The 25,494-nt window shown below is 48.3% G+C and overlaps 2 protein-coding genes across 3 annotated transcripts in view; one reads left to right on the top strand and one right to left on the bottom strand.

Annotated features, from left to right (window-relative positions):
• ND-42 (NADH dehydrogenase (ubiquinone) subunit ND-42) overlaps positions 1-1,774 on the bottom strand; it is a 28,903-nt gene extending 27,129 nt beyond the window's left edge. The window contains exon 1 of the mRNA XM_084593368.1: positions 1,101-1,774. Within this exon, the coding sequence (XP_084449494.1) occupies positions 1,101-1,638 (538 nt within the window). The 5' untranslated portion in view covers positions 1,639-1,774. The remainder of the gene's footprint in view (positions 1-1,100) is intronic.
• A 303-nt stretch (positions 1,775-2,077) lies between these two features.
• The window catches only part of LOC146198051 (adenylate cyclase type 1-like), a 221,539-nt gene continuing 198,122 nt past the window's right edge, over positions 2,078-25,494 (top strand). Inside the window, exon 1 of one of the 2 annotated variants that reach the window (XM_084593369.1) lies at positions 2,078-2,434. The gene's annotated coding sequence lies outside the window, so the exon portion shown is untranslated. The remainder of the gene's footprint in view (positions 2,435-25,494) is intronic. The other variant, XM_084593371.1, reaches the window with a different exon arrangement.

Raw genomic sequence — 25,494 nt, forward strand, 5'->3', positions numbered from 1 at the left:
ACTCGCCCTCGATGCAGCTCATCCTAACTCTGGCACAGGTTGACGATCTCGCTGACGCAGGTTGGGCTCTTGGCCACAAGCATGTGAAAGGCGTCATCCTCAACGCCCTTGAGCACATGCTTGATGCGGTCAGCCTCTGTCACTGACGCACTGAAGCGTTTGCATAGGTTGAGGACGTCTTCAATACAACTGGTGAAGCTTTCATCAACCTGCTGGGAGCGAGAGCAAAGACACTGCTCAGCGCGAAGTTTGCGCACGGCCGGATGCCCGAAGATGTCAATAAAGATGACCTTGAAAGTGGACCAGGTGGCGAAGTCTGATTCGTGGTTTTTGAACCAGAGGTTCACAGCATCCGTCAAGTAGGAGACAATATTTGTCAGCTTCATGCTGTTGTCCCACCAGTTGTGAGCGCTCACCCGGTCGTAGGAGGACAGCCAGTCCTCTACATCATAGTCGTCCGTGCCCCTGAAAATGGCAGGATCCCTTTGACAAAGCGCACCAGGGCAGATTGCGAGTGGCGCTGAAGAAGCGGTTGTTTGGATAGCTTAAGATGGCATCGTGGTTCCAAGGGTACGAGTGTGAAGCCCGAGGATCAGTCCTTGCACATTCAACCAAGATTATAATGAGCTTTATTGTGGGTGAGCAAGCTTACCAGGGCTAGGTCAAGATAGCTACTTGCAGTTATTTATAAACTGATTGTTAGACTGGGCTCTGCATATCATTTCGATGAGTGCATGGGAGACACAGCTGCAACAAATGGTGAATGACATAAAAAGGGATCGAATCTATATTGGCTCTACGCTGCCTGTACTGCGGATCTGATCACACTTATCGGTATACTGCAGAATGTTAGAAACAGCCTCGGATGAGGACTTCAACGCTCAATTTTGGCCCCGATACATAGGTCAGTGTGCGCTTAATAAAGGAGCGAAAATATAGAGGAAACAATCTTTTCTGTTTGTTTCTTTCTTCATTTAAACACCAGAAGGGGCAGTGGCAAGTGTTGACTGCGCCACTTTGGTCAAGATCTCATGCCAGTGGTGCTACCGAACCACCACATCGCCGCGGTACGAGAGGGCCAACCTACGAATGCAACTTACCAGTGTTGAGCATGTGGACGAGGGCGTCAACGTGCCGCTCAAACCTCAACATGTACATATTATATTGCATACTAGCCACATTGATGTTGTGCGGGTCCTCGTAAAAAGTTTTGATATCACACGATCGACAAGACGGTGGAAGGAGATGATCGAGGGTACGGTAATCAAAGCCGTAATCGTCCACATATAACTGGTCGAAACTAGGCTCCCCAAAGTGCTTCAGCTCGAACTCTTCGGCAATGGTCTTGGCTAGCGCTGACTTGCCGCTTCCGATGTTCCCTTCTACTACTATCATCCTTGTATTCTCATCGAAGCGGGACAGCGTTGAGTCGAAAAGAAAGCGCCAGCAGCGCATAGTCTTGGTTTCATATGGGAAGGGCTTCGGTTTTTGAACACGTTCCCTGAATGCTTTCGTCTTCATACCGGCCAAATGTTGCATCTGTACCGTGCACCTCGCGACCACATTTCCGCACGATGTACTCGGTACGCCTGGGATTACAGTGACGTATCTACTAATCCGCAGAAGAGAGAAAGCCATTGCCTTTCAAAGGCAAGCACACAGAAAACAAGGATAGCAGCGCGTAAGAAATGTGCCCGGTTGACCTTTGTCGGACGCCGCTAACCACCAAGGTATCCTTGTATCCAACTCCGCTGCTCCAAATGGCTCGGGAGTTGTAGATAACAATGCATGCATTTTAGTACTGCTTCAGTAAGTTTGATTGTGCCATCTATTAACGAAACGGATAGCTACATAAATATTTAACACTTTTACAATGGTTACAAATTACTTGGTAAAAATTTTTTGTCTCACTAAAAAACTTAGTGTAAACAATTATTGTACGTATAAAAAGAGAAAAAAAAATTTGTAAGCTTTGCTCACGGTAGGGTGTCTTATTCACGGTGCTTTGCTACAACAGGAAAAGATGGCGCTAGGTTACCGCTTCTTTTGCTGGCGGGCACGCAAAGTCTACAACAAAGTCCCCAAGCACCTTGCTAGCCTCTGACGGAATCTGCCGGAGTCCCACATGTGAGCCGCGCGTTGCTGCAGTTGGTGGAGCAGTGCTCCGCCTCGCGTTTTGTCAAACGGCAGCGTCACTGAAAGGCGCAGCTCTTTTCGTGCGGTCAAGAGTTTGTCATCGTCCCGAGGTGGTTATTTCGTGGTCGCTGCACCTCGCAACAGCGAAGTTCGTTGGATAGTGCAGTGGAACGCTTACCGTGGATTTATCTGCGTTCGTGAAACTCAGAATGTACGAAGTCAGCTTTGGTTTGACTTCCTAAGCAATGCTTTCCTACAGTGGTGGGAGCGAGGAAAGTGACTGTCAAGCTACTTGAGGGTAAGTGAACGTTTGTCGCAACGAAGATATATACAACAGAGGAAAAAAAAAAAAAATTCAATGTACAGCTAAGCCCTTCCTTTGTGCCCTACGATAATGTTCAGACACGCTTTTTTTCTTCTGTACACCTTCTTTTCTTTGCTAATTTTCGTATAAGTGCTAATTTCATTCTTGCTCTTGGCGTGTCTCGGCGGGATGATGTGCAACCATTGACGAGATATAGCGTCCTGTTACAATCTTGACTCCATGTTTTACCAGCGCGTCTGTCTACGCCGGCAGACCACTCTTGGCGGACGACGCTAAGGAGCGCAGCCCAATGTCTTTCAAAGCCACTATATAAAAAGCAAAGAGGAATAGTTGGCATAGTAACTCATATGCGAGGAGAGAACCGACGAGTGCATCTGTTGTCGCTGTACACCGGCATTGCTTATCTTCCGAATCACTTGACGCAGATACAAGATCTAGCTAAGGTCATGTAGTGGCGGCAGCTCAGCGGGCTGGCCGAGGCAACCTGGACTTACCCGCGAGCCGTAGAAGTCATGAGGTTTGTGGAGCTAACTGCGGCTATCCTTACAGGCTAGCTGAAAAGCCTGAAAGAACGAAAGGAAAGAACTGGCCACTGTTATTTTCCTTCGGACAACCTGCCAATATTGCGCGCGCATGACATCAGCTACTCAACATGAAGACGCAAAATACTTGCTTTAAGCTTGGCGCCGCATAATAATGACCGTCTGGGGTATGTTGGGTTTAACGCATTTAACGTCCCACAGCGGCACGTGCCATGGCTTTCAGGAACGCCGCAGTAAGGGTGGCGAATTAGTTCAGACTACCAGGGTTCTTCAACGTGCTTATACGTCGCACAGCAGAAAAATTTTCGAAGAAAACACCACTGCAAACGAATGTTTCTCTCCACCTAGTCATCCGAGCCGTCCATGGATGTGTGCTGCCACAACTAATTGTGAGTTTTGCAGCCGCAATCATGCAACCAAGCTTCATTTTCAGTATTATTTTCCTGTGTCAGCTGATGTAGATTTGAGCCCGAATTTCGCTGTGATCACTCCTCAAATCTGTCGCAAATATGTCGCGAACCGATTGGCTAGCCTCGCTCCTATTGGTCGATTCTGACCGGCGGAACTATCGACCAATTGGAGCGGGGGATGATCGACAAGTTTGTGACAGTTTTTGTGATGTGATCGTAGCGTAATTCGGCCCCTGCCGGTGACTAAATAGCGCTGATGATGATACTCCACTCTTACGCGCACATCAGTCAGAGGCATTTTTATTTCATCGACACGTGCTAAAGAATCGTTATCATCAATCGCTGTCATCAATCGGTATATCCGGATTATCACATCAACATTGTTTGAACTTGAAACTTACCTTGAAGCCATTTTGGCTGTTTTTCTTTGAAACCGAAAACCCCCTTTTGTTTTTGGGTAATGCCTGTGATTTTCGCGCAAACTTTGGTTAAAATTCTTGAAAAGAGCTTTTTAATGAAAATTTTTCACATATTGCTCAACTTACATTATAACACAATATATCCGCAAATGCTCTCGCGGCAGTGGCGTTATTACTCATTGTGCGCAAAAGACGAACTTCAAAAGCAAAATTTTGTCATTACGCATCACAGGCTTAGACCATTTATATCGATGTGTTCATAAAAGTATCCTAAAATATCCACAGTTGCTTAACCTTTAAGACATATCCCCGAAAGCTGAATTTGTTCTTTTCGCAGTGCTAAGTCGGTTGTTTAGCTCGTTTCCTTTTCCTTTGCAAAGAGTGACTGTTGTGGCTGCAGCTTGGTGCGGTAAATGTCTTAACGTTCCTAATGCAGCCACGACGCGACAGACGTGTTTCATGCAGCTTGAACAATATTTATTCGATGTTTATGAACTTGAACTGCTGCCAAGCTTGTTGCATGCTGTTGCTTCTGATTAACGTTCCAGATGGCACATATTATAAAGGAAGAAGCTTTAGGTCCAAAGATAACATCTAATTACACACCTGCGATAAAATGCTCTCGTGGGGCAATCTTTGTGCCAATTCAATGCTTTTGATATATTATTATTTTTTTATACAAGGAAATTGAGTTTTGCTGCTTACGAATGCCGGTGGAGTGTCAAGCTGCGCCGCTAGCTTTTACATTTTTTTTCCCCCTTTAGGTTATGAAAAACAAACGAATGAAACGTAGGATATTGAGTCTGACGCTTGGTTTATTTTACGGCATTTCTTTGTTAAAGCGCGCATAAATGATATAAAGGTTATACTGAAAAGAGAGAAACGTCTGAACGCACTTAGTGGTCGTTATGTACATTTGCAAACGTGATTTGCAAGTGTCGACGAGGAGAGCAGTGGCTGAGCGTCGTGCGAAGAACGCACGACTACTGAAAGTGCAGTTCCGAGTTGTTAAAGAAAAAAAAAAATGCATTATTGCAAAAGCACAATGTCTCATCGTGACATAATATTGTGAGGTTCATTGGTCACACGACATACGTTTGCCCCTAGTTACAAAGCGTACAAGCTTGCGCGTGGCCTAGTCATTAGGCCTTTTTAGCATTCGGAAGGCGGACTACACTGACGTACTGTAGGGAGCTTGCATGAAGCGATGCATGCTGGGTAAACAGCCATGTTTTTGTCGTTGGCAGCAGACCGTGCAGCACGGCTACAGTGTAAAGTATTGTAGTTCACTATAGCACGACACTGCCGCAAAGCCTCGTTTACATTGCAACATAGCGCTAAACAGACAAGGACACAGCGCTATGTTGCAAGAAGACCGCCACCAACTCGCCCAAGCTTCCAGCCTCGTTTACATGTTTACGTAATGCGCGCATACGATGCTGGCGTGATCGGACAAGCCGGCGGCTGATTCTTCACGATTCGAAAATACGTCTGCACAAGTGCGAGATGATCCGACTCCGACGCGAATGGCTCGCACAGGGCGACAGACTAGAGACCTAGAAATCATGAATGTTGGCGATATCGACGGGCGGCCACAGGTCCAGACGTCTTCCGCGCGTAGCTAGAACAGGTCCGCGCCGCACTGCTTTGCACTTCTTCATTTGTCGAGCACAGCGTCGACACATACATTACTCAAGTTCTACTCGCATCTTGCACGCACGTAAGCGTGGATCTTCGAAAACGACAAGGTCTATTCAGCGTGGCTGTGCTGCCCGCAGTCTGCTGTCGACAATTTGACGGATTACCCAGCGTGCATCGCTTACCCTAACGGGAATAAAACCTGACATTGGGTGTCATGTTTTAATCACTGGGCTGTTTGAAATTCCCTGGTGAGGTCATGTGGCTGGGACGTCGCTGGGCTGCTGGACACCATTTTTTCTTTACCGTGAACTAGAACGCTGTAGCCGGGTTTCGTTGCCGACGAGAATGCTTTCGCATTAATATCCAAGGGTGTCGTATACGCTCTGCCGGTGTTATTGCTTCCGAAGTCTGATGTCGTCGGGGATATTTGTTAAAAAAGAAAAAAAAAAGCTAACAAACCTTCGCTGCTGCTGCATTCTTAACAATAGCCAGGGAGCGTAATAACAAGATCGACAGACGAGCTACGAGGAATTACGCAAAGCTCATACTGGAAATGTACCGTCGTGAAAGTATATATCCCAAAGACACGATTCTTGATATATTCTTCCGCGTCTTGCGTCACTGAAGGCAGTACATAAATCGAACAAGTTTGGAGGGAGAGGCACATTTTATTGAAGTGATTTTCAGGTGGGGGTTGGGGTGGCGTTCTACTCTACGCGGTGGGCTCTTTCACGCCATTATTTTGCGAAAAGAGAGGGAAGCTCAGACGCTTGGAACAGGTCAAAGTATGATCGATCGCTCCGATTGCTGCACTGTGGCGTTAAAGCAAGGCCACATTGCTCTTAATGAAGCGAACATCTCTTATAGTTTTCATTGATGAAGTAGAATATAAGGGTCCATACCGGCTTTCCGGTGCGGATCGCAGACGCTACAAGGTACACTGCCTCGCCTAAAATCGGTGGCAATCCGTCCTATTCGTGAAGGACGTTACGAGTTTTAACGAACCGATGGAGAGATTTTCTAAATTCACTTTTCTTGGCGATAAACGCGTCTCTTGCTGCCGAACACGTGTCAATGAGCCAGACGTTGCGGGGAAAACGAAACGAAAAAGAAAATTCCTGGCCAGTGGCCGCCATAACTGGATGGAATCTTCTATAGCGTCCATCTAAGAAATGTGCATTTCCGACGACCGTCACGCGGATTCTCCATTTCTCATTTAGTCCTACCGATGCCTCCGCTCTCGGTAACTCTCCTGCTGTCCTTCGTCACAATTCAAAAATGAAAAATTGAAAGAACGAAAGATCTGGCTACGCAGCTGCACGCTGTGTTCTTTGCTCACTTAACTGTTGTGGATGAGATGCACATGATGTGAACCAGTGTCTTTGAGGGACCTTCGAAACCATTGCGTATAACCGCGGTCTTACGCTTGCGCGGCAACTGGCCGTGTTTCACGATGTATGCACGATCCATATCGTCGTCCCGCTTAAGTTAGAATAACAATTTGCCATTCATTCGAAATAGAAATATGTGCATCAAAAAAAGAAATATATATATATATATATATATATATATATATATATATATATATATATATATATATATATATATATGTGTGTGTGTGTGTGTGTGTGTGTGTGTGTGTGTGTGTGTGTGTGTGTGTGTGTGTGTGTGTGTGTGTGTGTGCGCGTGCGTGCGTGCGTGCGTGCGCGTTATGAGTAGTCCAGTGTTGTTGACAACAATAGAGCAAAAATAATGAGCGCATAAAATGACCCTTTGGTTCGATTTGCTTGTTAGCGTCACTTTTTGTGGTCAGACTTCAGCAGGGTTGCTCCAGTGGCATCTAAATGTAATAATGTTCTCGGTAAATATGGGATTTTTGGCTCCAGTGGATAGCTATTTAGGAACCAGGGATCTCTGAAAAAGACCAAAAATGGCGCATAGTAGAAGCTCACTATAGCTTATCTTTCGCGTTTGTGGATATACGCGTTCCGTTAATAGTGCAGCATTTTTGTGAGCTGAACTTAGTATAGTTGGGTAGTTTCGTCTGCTCAGTCACCCGTCATCACGAATCAGCGGCACTGTTACGACCGTGCATCCGCATTTGCGCGCTCTATTGTTCGCCTGTGGGCATGGAAAAGTATTGTGAATATGTGGTGATGGTCCAATGGCTCTAAGTGAGCCTGTTTCCAGGAATCCTGTTTTGTAAGCCTGTTTTGCTTTGTGGAGGCCTGCAAATGCCAAATTGACCCTGTCAAGAGAACGTCTGGAAAAACACAAAGAAACGTCCCCCTGCGGGAAATAGCAGGAAGTGCTTTCTTTTGTTCACCCTTCCAGTCGAGAAGTGCTATCCTCCAGTGATGAATGCCTCCTATCCAAAGGAGACGACAGAGTGACATGTCCGCTGACGTGCAGGACAAGAAAGGAGCATGACTCATACGGCCATTAAGTGATTTCCCGGGAATGCAGGAAAGATTTGCAATTGTCGAAAAGGGACAATGTTGGGAGCCCTATGCGGCGCCACGTGCACTCGGGTTTCTGAGAAGTAAAACCCCTTGTCAGAACCAGCCTGTGGTTTCTTTGCTGAAGAATAGAAATGTACCTCCTCTCCTCGCCGTTCCCAAGCTTTTCCCGCCAACAAGTGATCACGCCCAACGAATGAATACCGGACCAGTCAGTGCTTCAGACTATCAGTGCAGTGATGTGTTCGATTGGATGCCGATACCTGAGGGGCGTGCCCTGGATTTGGTTGGTCAGCATCTTCAGAGAGGGGCTGGACATAGGGGGTTTTAAGGACGCTGCAGAGCACGAAATGTCGCTCTGTGCCCTGGGTAAACGGCTCATCCAAGACGCTTCTCGCTATGAACTCTTTACGCTTGCCATTTTGTTAATGCACCCTTCTTTTTCATGTAAATATTGTAAATAAGTTTTCTCAAAGTGCCATTAAACCTGCTTGTACATATTTCACCAACTTCGAAGATTCAATCCTACTTCAACCCCGAGTCTCTGCACGCTACCAAGTGAAGGCCGGGTCGACATAGCCCCAGCGTCACGACAACTGGTGACCAGCGGTGGGACCTGAATCTACAAGCCACAACATCTGGTGATTGGAGGTGGATCTGAAGCTACAAGCCACAACACCTTGTGATCGGAGGTGGCATCTCAAGCAACAAGCAGGAGCAACAATCGGCCAAGAGGGCAGCTCGGAACATCGATCGCATGTGTGGGTGAGTGCTTGGCTTTTCTTCTGATGTGGACCAGGTTCTAGAACAGGGTTAGATTTTAGAACTGGTAAAGAGAGTGTGGAAACGCCTTTAGGTTGGTAGTTTGCACAGTTGTTTTGGAAGTAGCCGACACTCGGAGCGATCATGGACCTACAAAAGCTGCAGAAACCGGACCTGTTGCTATTGTGTGAGGAATTGGGAATTGATACAAGTGGTTTGGCACGAAAACCCTTGATTATAAAGGCAATCACTGATCTGGGAACCGATGATGAGGAGCTCAGTGAAGCATGGAACCTCATCGGTCAAAAAAAGGAACAGCTCAGACAGCAGAAAGAGCGTGAAATTGAAAGAGAAGCAAAAAAGCTGGAGCTAGAAATTGAGCTCCGGAAATTAGAACTAGAGTTGAGCAAGAGGTCGGGCGATTGTCCCCAGCTAGCGGTACCTCGTCTCAACAAGGAGGCAGATTTCAAGATGTCAAAGTACATGCAGCCATATGTGATATCAGGGGATATCGGTCTGTATCTGGCTAACTTTGAGCGAACTTGCGAAAAACTGTCCTTCCAGCGAGACACGTGGTCTCAGAGATTATTGACGGTTCTGCCCTGCGAGGCAGCGGAGGTTGTCGCGCGGCTAAGCAAGGAGGACGCGGACAACTACGAGAAGGTCAAAGCTTGCCTTCTGAGAAAGTATAGGCTTAGCGCCGAGGCGTTCAGACAACGTTTTCGGAACGCTACTAGGTCCAGGGACGAGAGTTACCCTGAATTCCTATACAATTTAAGAGTCAATTTGGGCGAGTGGCTAAAGAGCACTGATTCCTACAGTGATAGGGACGCTGTAGTCGAGCGAATTCTTTTGGAGCAGTTTTATAACTGCCTCCCAGAAATTGAAAGAAATTGGTTACAGGACCGAGGCGACATTAAGTCGGCAACTGAAGCTGCCGAACTCATTGAGGAGTACGCTTCGCGCCGACAATTCAGCAACCCAGCAGTGGATAGGCCCCGCAATCCCAAATTCAGAGTGAATAACCATCAGAAAAGGCACTTTGCTAGATTTGCAAACGAAGAAAGGAAGGCTTCTTCAGGCAAACGCCCTAGAAAGGACGGCAGTGAGAAAAGTGGGGAAGTGACCAACGCGCAGAACACAAAGAAAAAGCTTGAGGCTAGGAAGCCGCTCACATGCTTTAGGTGTAATGAGCAGGGTCACATTGCCGTCAACTGCCGGAAAGAAAAGATTGCTTTCTCGTATGTCAGTGACTGCGATGAAAATATGCAGCTTTTGGAACCTTACATGCATGACCTAGTAGTCAACGGGAAGCCTTGCAAGGTACTGCGCGATTCGGCCGCAACGATGGATGTTGTCCATCCGGTGTATGTGTCGCCTTCCGACTATACAGGACAGTGTGCGTGGATCCGCCAGGTAGTGGAGGAACAGAGTGTGTGCTTGCCAATCGCGAACGTGGTCATCGAGGGCCCTTTCGGCAAGTTGACAACCGAGGCTGCCGTTTCAGGAAAGCTTCCTAAGTGCTATCCGTATTTGTTCTCCAACAAATCGGATATGCTACTGCGAAAGAGGGGCATCCTTTTCGGAGACAGAGTTGTGCCAGCCTTAACACGTTCAAAGGCGCGAGAACTAGCTACACTGCTAATTCCAGAAAAATCCACCGCGGAGGAAACGACAGCTAAAACAGTGGTCGATGCGGAAGACAGTGGGTCAGAAAACTTTGAGAGCAAGGCATCTCAAATAAGTCAACTTGAAAGTGATCTTGATGAGACGCGGAATGAGGACGTCCTTGGGAGTAACCTCTTGCCGCCAGCGTCTAGTAATCTAACGAGACTTTTAAGTGAAAACCGAGAGGACTTAGCTATGGAGCAAACCGTGGTAAATCTAACGTTAAACCTTCCCGAGGAGATGGGGGATAACTTGATTTGCCTCAGTGGAAAAGGAAGCAACGCTCAGGAGCTTCTCAGAAAGACAGAGCAGAGAGGAGAACTAAAGAAATCCCAGCTGTCCGATCTGGGCGAGATAATAACAGAGTTTGAGACCTGCTTCGTGGACAGGCCAGGCAGAACTGATTTGACTGAGCACGATATTGAGCTGACTTCAGACGTGCCAGTGCGATCAAGGTGCTACCGATTTTCTCCAAGGCAAAGAGAAATTCTGGATAGGGAAGTAACTCGCATGCTGGAATTGGGAGTAATAAAACCCTCGGAAAGCGATTATGCTTCGCCTATGATCTTAGTAGAAGCTCCAGGTAAAGACCCTAGGCCTGTGGTAGACTATCGAAAGCTAAATTCTCTCACCAGGGATCAAGTGTATCCTATTCCGAATATCGAGGAGAGAGTAGAACAGGTCAGTAGAGCGGCATATGTGACGACGCTGGATCTTACTCGAGGATACTGGCAAGTACCGCTCACTGAACGCGCCAGCAGATACGCGGCTTTCGTCACTCCGACGGGCAGCTACCAGCCAACAATGATGAGTTTCGGGCTCAAAAATGCTCCATTTTGTTTTTCCCGACTCATGGACAGGGTTTTAAAGGGGTGTGAAACATTCGCAGTGCCTTACTTAGATGACATTGCGGTTTTTTCCGACTCATGGGCGGACCATATGGTACATCTAAGAGCTGTACTGAGCCTTTTGCGTCAAGCTGGACTAACCGTAAAGGCCGAAAAATGTTGCCTGGCAAGGGCGACCGTGGACTACTTGGGTCACAATGTAGGTCAAGGTTTCAGGAAACCCAGCGAGATTAAGATTTCTGCGGTAGCAGACTACCCGCGGCCGAGCACGAAGACGGAAATTCGAGCATTCCTAGGTCTGACTGGATACTACAATCACTACATCCCTAACTATTCAGCTTTGGCCAGCCCTCTGACCGACGCTCTCCGCAAGACAGAACCGACAAATGTAGTCTGGGACGAACAAAAGGAAGCCTCCTTCGTAAACCTGAAGGCTGTGCTGATTAGCCGTCCGGTATTGCGAGCTCCAGACTATGACCGAGAATTCACGGTCCAGTGTGATGCCAGTGATCGAGGGTTAGGTGCTGTTCTCTGCCAGAGAGATGACGACGGTAATGAGCACCCCGTGCTCTACCTGAGCAGAAAACTGAGTTCTAGAGAGAGGGCTTATTGCGCGTCAGAGAAAGAGTGCGCTTGCATTGTATGGGCCATTCAAAAATTGAAGTGCTATCTTGGAGGGGCCAAATTCACCGTAGAGACGGACCATTGTCCCCTGGCTTGGCTGCAAACTGCGACATCGAAGAACAGTCGCCTTCTTAGGTGGAGCTTGATTTTACAGCAGTACAATTTTGAAATAAGATACAAAAAGGGGAAGTTAAATGGGAATGCGGACGCGCTTAGCCGCTGTTTCTAAGCAGTCCGAGATGTTCCTCACCATGTATCCAAATTGATAATCAGGTTTTATTTTTTTTTTTCTCGTGCGCTTGTATATGTGTGACTATGTAAAGCAGCACGTTTGGTTTTCTAGGAATACGTGGGTCCTGAACGTCTTGAGAGTGGGCTTTTCTCGAACAACAATGGCAGTTTTCTTTTAACCTGGTCTCTTCAGACGGGAGCCGAGTGCTTGCTTCGACATGTGGTTGAGTTTCAGACAGCTCGAGCAATTTGGCCTACAACAATCAAGACAACGCGACAAGCAACAGCGAGCTTCAAGCGTTCACGTGCAGGCCATTAAGTCGTCTCTTCATGCAGCAGCGGCGACTGCTGCCCTCCGTGACTCTTCTGGCGGGGGAGGAGGCTGTTACGACCGTGCATCCGCATTTGCGCGCTCTATTGTTCGCCTGTGGGCATGGAAAAGTATTGTGAATATGTGGTGATGGTCCAATGGCTCTAAGTGAGCCTGTTTCCAGGAATCCTGTTTTGTAAGCCTGTTTTGCTTTGTGGAGGCCTGCAAATGCCAAATTGACCCTGTCAAGAGAACGTCTGGAAAAACACAAAGAAACGTCCCCCTGCGGGAAATAGCAGGAAGTGCTTTCTTTTGTTCACCCTTCCAGTCGAGAAGTGCTATCCTCCAGTGATGAATGCCTCCTATCCAAAGGAGACGACAGAGTGACATGTCCGCTGACGTGCAGGACAAGAAAGGAGCATGACTCATACGGCCATTAAGTGATTTCCCGGGAATGCAGGAAAGATTTGCAATTGTCGAAAAGGGACAATGTTGGGAGCCCTATGCGGCGCCACGTGCACTCGGGTTTCTGAGAAGTAAAACCCCTTGTCAGAACCAGCCTGTGGTTTCTTTGCTGAAGAATAGAAATGTACCTCCTCTCCTCGCCGTTCCCAAGCTTTTCCCGCCAACAAGTGATCACGCCCAACGAATGAATACCGGACCAGTCAGTGCTTCAGACTATCAGTGCAGTGATGTGTTCGATTGGATGCCGATACCTGAGGGGCGTGCCCTGGATTTGGTTGGTCAGCATCTTCAGAGAGGGGCTGGACATAGGGGGTTTTAAGGACGCTGCAGAGCACGAAATGTCGCTCTGGGCCCTGGGTAAACGGCTCATCCAAGACGCTTCTCGCTATGAACTCTTTACGCTTGCCATTTTGTTAATGCACCCTTCTTTTTCATGTAAATATTGTAAATAAGTTTTCTCAAAGTGCCATTAAACCTGCTTGTACATATTTCACCAACTTCGAAGATTCAATCCTACTTCAACCCCGAGTCTCTGCACGCTACCAAGTGAAGGCCGGGTCGACATAGCCCCAGCGTCACGACAGCACACGGACATGTGAATTTGGCCAAGAAAAGGTGAACTCCCAGTGCTTCTCGATGAATTCTCAAAGAACGTGCGCTATTTTCATCCGCGGTAAGACAGATGTGTTGGATGTTGGGCACCGATTATCATCGAAGCATCTTGCTGGAGCCCATATTTTCGACGGCAGAGTTAAAAAAAAATAATAAGTGGAATGACACCCCACGCCGCCTTCCTGGCTCCAGCACTTTTTAATTTTCTACTGTGATCTACTCTAAGTAGTACTCAATAAGCAGCTAGTTATCACACGCAGGACAGAAAAACTGACATTTCTCGATTAAAATCGAATATGACTTTGGCGTTTAATTCATCCATGCATGTTTTTTTCTCTTTAAAGCGGAAAATCCAGCCTCTCGTTATATGCCACGTTCGGCCAGCTGAATAGGCTGTAAACGAGAATTATACGTGAGCTTTCTCTCGGACTACGCAGCATTTCAGATATACAAATCGAGATTTTTTTTTTTTTTTTTTGCATATGAAAGCCTACATGGACCCTTCAGGCGTCACAATGGCTAGTGGGGGGGGGGGGGGGGTAATAAAAGCAGACAAAAAACTTCACAAACACGGATACACATAGATGCACACAAATACAGAGCGTGGAAAAATATAATGCATAGTAATAATTAGTTCACTGGAAGGGAAAGGCACAGTATCGTCACACTTGTTTCTGTGGACATCTGAACTGCGCCTTAAGGGAAGGGAGGAAGGTGGGAGTGACAGTGTAAAGGAAGAAAGGAGAGTCGTAATGGAGGGCTTCGGAGTAATTTCGACCACCTGGGGATATTTAACGTGCGCTGACATCGGGCTCCCCTGATGGGGCTGGGACAGGTAGGCCACCGCCGTTTGCGGCCGGGGCTTGCCTGCCACCGAATTTTTAATCTGTTGTAGGCCGTCATTGCACCCGTCACCGCTTCGGTGGTGGACGACGGCAGCGCGCGTCTTTCTCTCCCTTTTCTTTCTTTTTCTTTCTTCTCTGTTTTCTCTTCTGTCTGCACGAGGCAGCGGAGGTGGCTCAGCTACAGAGCCAGTAGCAGGCCTGTGCATTTTCTTTTCCTTCTTCCTACAGCCACAACAACAACAACGCTGATATCGCGCCCCGACCCCACTCGGGAGGACTGGGAGGCGACCCTGCTCGGCTGTTCTGACCTGCAGGCCCAAAAGGCCTTGGTAGAGCGCGCCCGAGCAGCGGCCGACGCCACTGGGGTCCCGTATACGGACCCCACCTAGTATCCGTAAAGGCCGGATCTTCAAAGATCCGGCTCATGCATACCTCCACCCCTTTTTAATCATTAAACGTTTGTCACCACCACCTGCACGCGGACGCCTCTTCATTTCACTTCTATCGAAACGTAGCCGCCGACGGTCGGGATCGAACCCGGCGTGGAAAAGTCATCTTTTAAAATCAGTTAAATAGAATCTGGCGGATAATATTCCACTTTTATCGATTTGCTGAGACGTATGGTTCAGCGGCATCCTCGCGAGCGAGGAAGAGACGAGGACGTGCTATAATAAGCTCATAGCTTTTCTTGTGCTTTCGTAAGCACTGTTTCAGCCTTATTCTGCCTTTAGAGGCTGGGCTGCTTATAGGTAGCATGGTCATTATTGTTAATTCGTGGACCCTTTCGATGCCGCCGCCACATATATTCGTGACTTCGCTTGGCTCTAAACGAACTACAACCTTTCGTTCCTTTTCGCAGGCTTATGAATACCGTTCAGGCGGTAAGTGTAACTGTGCGTTTCGCTCGAAGTTCGTGGTTTGGGCAGGGAAGAGGCAGCGTTGTCGCATTTGGAAGTCTCGCATCTCCAGAGCCGGTGCCTCAAACGGTAGTTCGCATGGTCTCGGGGCTGCGCGACTCCCTTGCTGCCGGCCAAGTTCGGCAACGACTCGTGCTGGGCGACTCTTCTCTGTTTTCATTCGCTCTCTTGCGTCCTTCGCTTCGGAGACGTTCATCGCTCCGCTTTACACGCGCGAGAGCCTATCTCCGTTGGAGCCCGTCGGCGGCATGGAGAGGCTGTAGCCCTCCAGGAAGGAAGCGGCCGAGGAAACTCCAAGCACGAAAAAGAGAAAAGCAAAGTACGAGTGCTTCTGGTGGTCTCGCATAGTGGACAAGTCGTGGCGCGAGCAAAGGACCTTCCGTTTGTGGTAGCTGCAGTTGGGACGCTGTAAGCGCGTTCTCTGGGATAGCGTTTAATGTCCCACAGCGACAGGACGTCGTAGCGGAGGGCTCCGAGCAATGTTGACCACCTACCACCTGGGGCTCTCCAATGTGCACTGACACGGGCAAATTAAAGGACCATAGACACTTAATTTTCGGGTTCGTGTTTTATCATTTGTAATGATGCCTGGGACATTATTATACACGGATCACAACATCACATTCGCCCGCGGCTGCTGTTTTCTCACCTGTTTCGGTTTCGGTTTCAATAGCCGATCGATGGCTGTGACGTCACAGTCAAGTTTAGGTCACACGAGGGAGAAAAATACAGCTATATAGTCATTTCTGTTTCATTTGATTTCACTACAGTGATGAAGCCAGCCTGCCTCAAGGACAGGAATCGCTACAAGTGACGAATGAGCGACTATATCGCTTTTTTTTTTTTTCATGCCTGGCATCAAGACATGATTGTGACATCACAGCCGTCTCTCGACTATCGAAACCGAAACTTGTGAGAAAAGAAAATTCAATTATATATTATTTAGCGATTGTAGGCGAAAACTGCGCGCGGATTGATGTACAGGAATGACTTACGCATCATTAACAAGAAGAAAAATGCCACTAAAATATGGTGTCTATAGTCCTTGAAGGTTCGTCCCCGTCTAAACGTAGCCGCCGCGGCCGTGACCAAACCCAGGGCCTGCGGCGGTGTGCACGGAAGCCAATGTGAAAAGTTGGTCTCAATTATGTTTCTGATCTTGTGTAAAACATTCTCATGTGTGCTGCGGGACCTTAAGGAGCACATATGAAGGGAATGAACGAAGCGGAAAAAAAAAAATCGGACATGGAAACTCCGGCTTGGTATTATTTTTGTGCTTACATACTATACGGGATGCACATAGCTGAATAGGCGGATGTTTTTCCCGTGCCCGTACAACTCACGCCAGCCCTTTGCAAAGCACTTTTCACGATGCGGACGCTCACTGTGCGGCCTCTCTACGAAATCCTTTTAATTCAAATAAAGAAAAACATACAAACGCAGTCCGGTTGTTGCCCGATAATGGTTACAGTGGTTGCCGCACACTGAAACATTGGGGTTGTCAAGTGTGGACCGCAGTTATTTACGAAGCGACCAGGAAGCGACATTAAACCGGTCTGACGGCGCGGAACACGAGCTGAGCTAGCGATCAAGAGTGACTGCGTGTCCGGTTTGCTTAGGCAGTTTAGTCGTGCATGTGAGGTAAACAGTCGAGTGGCATGTTGACGAAACCTCGGGCTCACAGCAGCGATGCGTGTAGGTTTTCAACAGGTTGTGCAGTACGTCCATTGACGAAAACGTGTTCAGTTCTGCACATAGCCGAGAGCAGTGCAGTCAAGTGACGCACAGTATGAGTTCAAACTATACTTCGTCTCACAAGATGCTTGCAACATTACGTGCCGGATAGTTCGGATTTTTCCGGATGAGGAGAGAGAGAGAGAGAGAGAGAGAGAGAGAGAGAGAGAGAGAGAGAGAGAGAGAGAGAGAGAGAGAGAGAGAGAGAGAGATAGAGAGATAGAGAGAGAGACCAACTGTGGAGAGAAATGCATCGGTTCACGTTGCAAGGTATCCTGCACGGGACCCGGAGAGCTACACGATCACCAGAGAGGAGGGGTGTCGTCAGCGTAATTTGTGTTGAAGGTCGGAAATTCGAGCTAGTCGGGAGGCAAGGGGAGCTATAGAAGGTATAGGGAGAGAACTGCACCTTGAGGTGGGCCCCGTGTGAGTTGAGGTAGCACCACAGGTTAGAGCAGGGAGCAGAACAGCAGATAAAGGCGTATTGGAGAGCTAGTACCAGGGTCCTAACTCTAGGAGTTTTGTGTGCTGTTAGAGAGCACGCCTGTCCTCCTTGAGAGAAATTGGACGCCTGGCGCGCTGCAAGACGGGCGTACGTTTCTATATGTCGCTGCACTTGTAGCAGATTGTGACACCTTCTTTGGTCGGCCGAGGGTTTTCTCGGAAACCGAGATCAGCGGTTCGCACTCAGATGTGAAACGGTACACTAATGGCCTGCTTCCCGTCATAAACACTAAAAGCAATCCGACGGACGTGCTTTTAGACCTTTGGGAACGCCGATATGTGGCTAACTGAAGCACCTGCTACTTGTTTCAAGAGAAATCTTAATCATTATAGAGCCTTGCCGCCAAGGGTGGTTCTATATATATTCCACAATTTTTGTGCGCGGCTGCAAGGAGAAGTTGCATGCCGGGCTGAGCCACGACCGGTCTCTAGGGGGAGCGCTGCTGTGGCTGAGCAAGGGCGTGTTCCCTCAATGCTGAGAAGGGGCTCGCGTGCGCTGTTTTAATGCTCTTGGCTTTAGTATATCTGTCCAAAGCCGTATGTATTCTGCTCACCTACCACTGCGCGCTTCTAATACCCTGTTCGCATGCTTGGATAGGTCTCGATGCTCTATAGTATCGGCACCCAACGTGAAGTCTGCTGTTCAAGTTTTGGGCAGGTGCGCAATGTCATAGCGGAAGGCAGCAATTTCGGCATGGGTGGCGCTACCCACTTTGCACATCCCTCTCTCTATGTATATGTGCATTGACGGAGGCAAGACAGCGTACGCGCGTCGCACCGATCGATGTTTGCTGGTGATAACAAAAGTTCTCCCAAGGCAGAAATCAAAGAATGCCTCAACATATTCAGTGTATCGTGGGGCCACCGATGGGTCCGTCCTGTATCACGTCGTCTATCACTTCGTGTATTACGTCGTGCAGTACGTCGGGTATCACGAATACTGAGTCGCGCGATGAAGCCTTGGGGCAGCTCAGAATTTGTCGTCTGTTAGAAGCACCCATGCCAGTTCGCTATTACCACGTGCTGGCCGATCCAAGCAGTTGGCTCCGACGATGGTTCAATGGGTTATGCCACACACAAGGAAGTTTGAGTGGTCCACCGATCGGTCACGACGCGCAGAGATTAGGGCTCCGAAAACTTAATAACTTGGCGGCTGGAGAATACAACCTACACCTTTTCCAGTGCGTATACTGCGCAACGTTCTTCAGTATCAAGGCGCATTTATCAAAGCGGCGAGCAAAATCGGCTTTTTCGCGTGTAGTCAATGTTCGAAAACCCGTGTGACCACCTGCTCGCGGTTTTGCGATGTGCTTTGGAAAAACAACAGCTCAATTAAAAAAAAAAAATCAAGAAAGGAGAGATGCATTCCACGTTCTCGTGCGAGTGAAAAACAGCCGATGTGTGTCCTTCATGGCGACGTAGAAAGCTGTGGAATGCCCAGTTTGGCTCCACTATACAAGGCGCGTTTAGCTTGGCGCTTGTGTTTTGTTCGTGTGCAGGCAATGTGTGCAGAATGGGTCTGGTTGAGGACAAAATCAGCGGTGCACATGCCGGCAGTTAGTTTCTTTTCTTTTTTCTAAATGTTTTCCATCTTCCGAGCGGTGTTTCCGGAGGCGTGTTTCCCTCCTCGATGCGCTTTTTCTTTCTTTCTTTCTTTTTTTTTTTTTTTGCAGGGATGACCTTCTGTCAAAGATTTCTCTCCGTCGTCATGCTTTCGACCGTTACCTTAAAGAGATGCGTTAAATCTTGTTTCATATATTCCGACTCCACCCTCCTCGTACCAACTTTTTTCATTTCACTCTGCGTGCTGTTACGACCAAGCATCCGCATTTGCGCGCTCTATTGTTCGCCTGTGGGCATGGAAAAGTTTTGTGAATATGTGGTGATGGTCCATTGGCTCTAAGTGAGGCTGTTTCCAGGAATCCTGTTTTGTAAGCATGTTTTGCTTTGTGGACAACCTGCAAATGCCAAATTGGCCCTGTCAAGAGAACGTCTGGAAAAACACAAAGAAACGTCCCCCTGCGGGAAATAGCAGGAAGTGCTTTCTTTTGTTCACCCTTCCAGTCGAGAAGTGCTATCCTCCAGTGATGAATGCCTCCTATCCAAAGGAGACGACAGAGTGACATGTCCGCTGACGTGCAGGACAAGAGAAGAGCATGACTCATACGGCCATTAAGTGATTTCCCGGGAATGCAGGAAAGATTTGCAATTGTCGAAAAGGGACCATGTTGGGAGCCCTATGCGGCGCCACGTGCACTCGGGTTTCTGAGAAGTAAAACCCCCAGAACCAGCCTGTGGTTTCTTTGCTGAAGAATAGAAATGTACCTCCTCTCCTCGCCGTTCCCAAGCTTTTCCCGCCAACAAGTGATCACGCCCAAGGAATGAATGCCGGACCAGTCAGTGCTTCAGACCATCAGTGCAGTGATGTGTTCGATTGGATGCCGATACCTGAGGGGCGTGCCCTGGATTTGGTTGGTCAGCATCTTCAGAGAGGGGCTGGACATAGGGGGTTTTTAAGGACGCTGCAGAGCACGAAATGTCGCTCTGGGCCCTGGGTAAACGGCTCATCCAGTCGCTTCTCGCTATGAACTCTTAACGCTTGTCATTTTGCTGATGTACCTTTCTTTTTCGTGTAAATAATCTTGTAAATAAGTTTCTCAAAGTGCCATTAAACCTGCTTGTACATATTTCACCAACTTCGAAGATTCAATCCTACTTCAACCCCGAGTCTCTGCACGCTACCAAGTGAAGGCCGGGTCGACGTAGCCCCAGCGTCACGACAACTGGTGACCAGCGTTGGGATCTGAATCTACAAGCCACAACATCTGGTGATTCGAGGTGGATCAGAATCTGCAAGCCACAACATCTGGTGATCGGAGGTGGCCTCTCAAGCAACAAGCAGGCGCAACAATCGGCCAACAAGAGAGCAGCTCGGAACATCGATCGCATGTGTGGGTGAGTGCTTGGCTTTTCTTCTGATGTGGACCAGGTTCTAGAACAGGGTTAGATTTTAGAACTGGTAAAGAGAGTGTGGAAACGCCTTTAGGTTTGGTAGTTTGCACAGTTGTTTTGGAAGTAGCCGACACTCGGAGCGATCATGGACCTACAAAAGCTGCAGAAACCGGACCTGTTGCTATTGTGTGAGGAATTGGGAATTGATACAAGTGGTTTGGCACGAAAACCCTTGATTATAAAGGCAATCACTGATCTAGGAACCGATGATGAGGAGCTCAGTGAAGCATGGAACCTCATCGGTCAAAAAAAGGAACAGCTCAGACAGCAGAAAGAGCGTGAAATTGAAAGAGAAGCAAAAAAGCTGGAGCTAGAAATTGAGCTCCGGAAATTAGAACTAGAGTTGAGCAAGAGGTCGGGCGATTGTCCCCAGCTAGCGGTACCTCGTCTCAACAAGGAGGCAGATTTCAAGATGTCAAAGTACATGCAGCCATATGTGATATCAGGGGATATCGGTCTGTATCTGGCTAACTTTGAGCGAACTTGCGAAAAACTGTCCTTCCAGCGAGACACGTGGTCTCAGAGATTATTGACGGTTCTGCCCTGCGAGGCAGCGGAGGTTGTCGCGCGGCTAAGCAAGGAGGACGCGGACAACTACGAGAAGGTCAAAGCTTGCCTTCTGAGAAAGTATAGGCTTAGCGCCGAGGCGTTCAGACAACGTTTTCGGAACGCTACTAAGTCCAGGGACGAGAGTTACCCTGAATTCCTGTACAATTTAAGAGTTAATTTGGGCGAGTGGCTAAAGAGCACAGATTCCTACAGTGATAGGGACGCTGTAGTCGAGCGAATTCTTTTGGAGCAGTTTTATAACTGCCTCCCAGAAAAAGAAAGAAATTGGTTACAGGACCGAGGCGAAATTAAGTCGGCAACTGAAGCTGCCGAACTTATTGAGGAGTATGCTTCGCGCCGACAATTCAGCAACCCAGCAGTGGATAGGCCCCGCAATCCCAAGTTCAGTGTGAAAAACCGTCAGGAAAGGCACTTTGCTAGAGTTGGAAACGAAGAAATGAAGGTTTCTTCAGGCAAATTCCCTAGAAAGGACGGCAGTGAGAAAAGTGGGGAAGTGACCAACGTGCAGAACACAAAGAATAAGCTTGAGACTAGGAAGCCGCTCACATGCTTTAGGTGTAATGAGCAGGGTCACATTGCCGTCAACTGCCGGAAAGAAAAGATTGCTTTCTCGTATGTCAGGGACTGCGATGAAAATATGCAGCTTTTAGAACCCTACCTGCATGACCTAGTAGTCAACGGGAAGCCTTGCAAGGTACTGCGCGATTCGGCCGCAACGATGGATGTTGTCCATCCGGCGTATGTATCGCCTTCCGACTATACAGGACAGTGTGCATGGATCCGACAGGTAGTTGAGGAACAGAGTGTGTGCTTGCCGATCGCGAACGTGGTCATCGAGGGCCCTTTCGGCGAATTAACAACCGAGGCTGCCGTTTCAGGAAAGCTTCCTAAGTGCTATCCGTATTTGTTCTCCAACAAATCGGACATGCTACTGCGAAAGAGGGGCATCCTGTTCGGAGACAGAGTTGTGCAAGCCTTAACACGTTCAAGGGCGCGAGAACTAGCTACACTGCTCATACCAGAAAATCCCACAGCGGAAGAAACGGCAGTTAAAACAGTGGTCGATGTGGAAGATAGCAGGTCAGAAAACTTTGAGAGCGAGGCATCTCAGATATGTCAACTTGAAAGGGAGCTTGATGAGACGCGGAATGAGGACGTTCTTGAGAGTAACCTCTTGCCGCCAGTGTCTAGTAATCTCACGAGACTTTTAAGTGGAACCCGAGAGGACTTAGCTATAGAGCAAGCCAATGATCCCAAGATACAGGAGATAAGGGAGCGCCACCGCGCCACTAAGACAGCAAACAATATTTCTTTCGAGATGAGAAAGGGAGTGCTGTATCGCTTATTCAAGGATAAGCGCGGAGTAGAGCGGGACCAATTAGTCGTTCCCCAAAAGTATCGCGGAGACTTACTGCGACTTTCCCATGGCAGCTCGTGGTCATGTCACCTTGGAATAAAGAAAACAAAGCAGAGGCTGTTGCAAGAATACTATTGGCCTGGATGTTTTAAGGACACGGAAAATTTTGTACGGTCATGCGACACGTGCCAGCGGGTTGGAAAGGCGCAAGATAAGTGGAAAGCTCCGATGGTGTTAGTACCAATCATTACCGAGCCGTTTCACCGGTTAGTAATAGATGTAGTTGGGCCACTTCCTGTGACAGAGTCAGGGTACCGTTATATCCTCACTATGTTATGCCCAGCCACAAAGTTTCCAGAGGCTGTTCCGCTGCGCGAGGTGACGTCCGAGAGTGTAGTGGATTCGCTGCTGTCAGTGTTTGCGCGAGTTGGATTCCCTTCCGAGGTCCAAAGTGATCAGGGTAGCGTTTTCACGAGTGTCCTCACCACCTCATTTCTCGAGCGATGCGGCATTAAGGTAGTGCATAGCTCGATCCATCATCCGCAGAGCAACAGCGTAGAAAGATGGCACTCTGTTCTCAAACGAGTCCTGAGGGGACTGTGCTATGAAAACAAGCGCGAATGGGATACCTGCCTGCCTGCAGCGCTTTTCGCTTTGCGGTCAGTGCCGCACGAATCCACTGGATTTAGCCCAGCCGAGTTGGTGTACGGAAGGTCACTACGCTCACCTTTGCGAATGGTGCGCGAAGCCTGGGAGGGGCGCGGAGAAGACCCAACAGTAGTAGAATTCATTCTGAACCTCTTGAATCGCTTACATAACACTAAGGAACTCGTTGAGGCCAGCATGAAGTCAGCCCAGGCTCGTTCCAAGGTGTACTATGATAAGACAGCCCGTCAAAGGACGTTTTGTATCGGGGACCAGGTGATGTTGCTGAGAAGTTCAAGGCAGAATAAGCTCGAAGTACAGTGGGAAGGACCGGCTGAAGTCGTTGCAAAGCTTTCTAACACTAACTACGCAGTGAAAATTCCCGGTAGGCGTAAAGAAGTGCGCATTTATCATTGCAATCTTATGAAGCCTTATGTGCAGAGGGAAGCCGTGGTAAATCTAACGTTAAACCTTCCCGAGGAGATGGGGGACAACTTGATTTGCCTCAGCGGAAAAGGAAGCAACGCTCAGGAGCTTCTCAAAAAGACGGAGCAGAGGGGAGAACTAAAGAAATCCCAGCTGTCCGATCTGGGCGAGATAATAACAGAGTTTGAGGCCTGCTTCGTGGACAGGCCAGGCAGAACTGATTTGACTGAGCACGATATTGAGCTGACTTCAGACGTGCCAGTGCGATCAAGGTGCTACCGATTTTCTCCAAGGCAAAGAGAAATTCTGGATAGGGAAGTAACTCGCATGCTGGAATTGGGAGTAATAAAACCCTCGGAAAGCGATTATGCTTCGCCTATGATCTTAGTAGAAGCTCCAGGTAAAGACCCTAGGCCTGTGGTAGACTACCGAAAGCTAAATTCTCTCACCAGGGATCAAGTGTATCCTATTCCGAATATTGAGGAGAGAGTAGAACAGGTCAGTAGAGCGGCATATGTGACTACGCTGGACCTTACTCGAGGATACTGGCAAGTACCGCTCACTGAACGCGCCAGCAGATACGCGGCTTTCGTCACTCCGACGGGCAGCTACCAGCCAACAATGATGAGTTTCGGGCTCAAAAATGCTCCATTTTGTTTTTCACGACTCATGGATAGGGTGTTAAAGGGGTGGGAAACATTCGCGGTGCCTTATTTAGATGACATTGCGGTTTTTTCCGACTCATGGGCGGACCATATGGTACATCTAAGAGCTGTACTGAGCCTTTTGCGTCAAGCTGGACTAACCGTAAAGGCCGAGAAATGTTGCCTGGCAAGGGCGACCGTGGACTACTTGGGTCACAATGTAGGTCAAGGTTTCAGGAAACCCAGCGAGATTAAGATTTCTGCGGTAGCAGACTACCCGCGGCCGAGCACGAAGACGGAAATTCGAGCATTCCTAGGTCTGACTGGGTACTACAATCACTACATCCCTAACTATTCAGCTTTGGCTAGCCCTCTGACCGACGCTCTCCGCAAGACAGAACCGACAAATGTAGTCTGGGACGAACAAAAGGAAGCCTCCTTCGTAAACCTGAAGGCTGTGCTGATTAGCCGTCCGGTATTGCGAGCTCCAGACTATGGCCGAGAATTCACGGTCCAGTGTGATGCCAGTGATCGAGGGTTAGGTGCTGTTCTCTGCCAGAGAGATGACGACGGTAATGAGCACCCCGTGCTCTACTTGAGCAGAAAACTGAGTTCTAGAGAGAGGGCTTATTGCGCGTCAGAGAAAGAGTGCGCTTGCATTGTATGGGCCATTCAAAAATTGCAGTGCTATCTTGGAGGGGCCAAATTCACCGTAGAGACGGACCATTGTCCCCTAGCTTGGCTGCAAACTGCGACATCGAAGAACAGTCGCCTTCTTAGGTGGAGCTTGATTTTACAGCAGTACAATTTTGAAATAAGATACAAAAAAGGGAAGTTAAATGGGAATGCGGACGCGCTTAGCCGCTCTTTCTAAGCGGTCCGAGATGTTCCTCACCATGTATCCAAATTGATAATCAGGTTTTTTTTTTTTTCGTGCGCTTGTATATGTGTGACTATGTAAAGCAGCACGTTTGGTTTTCTAGGAATACGTAGGTCCTAACGTCTTGAGTGTGGGCTTTTCTCGAACAACAATGGCAGTTTTCTTTTGACCTGTTCTCTTCAGACGGGAGCCGAGTGCTTGCTTCGACATGTGGTTGAGTTTCAGACAGCTCGAGCAATTTGGCCTACAACAATCAAGACAACGCGACAAGCAACAGCGAGCTTCAAGCGTTCACGTGCAGGCCATTAAGTCGTCTCTTCATGCAGCAGCTGCGGCTGCTGCCCTCCGAGTCTCTTCTGGCGGGGGAGGAGGCTGTTACGACCAAGCATCCGCATTTGCGCGCTCTATTGTTCGCCTGTGGGCATGGAAAAGTTTTGTGAATATGTGGTGATGGTCCATTGGCTCTAAGTGAGGCTGTTTCCAGGAATCCTGTTTTGTAAGCATGTTT

The sequence above is a fragment of the Amblyomma maculatum genome, chromosome 2 (genome assembly GCF_055883805.1).
Source record: "Amblyomma maculatum isolate TAMU_Amacu chromosome 2, ASM5588380v1, whole genome shotgun sequence".
NCBI classification, from domain to species: Eukaryota; Metazoa; Arthropoda; class Arachnida; order Ixodida; family Ixodidae; genus Amblyomma; species Amblyomma maculatum.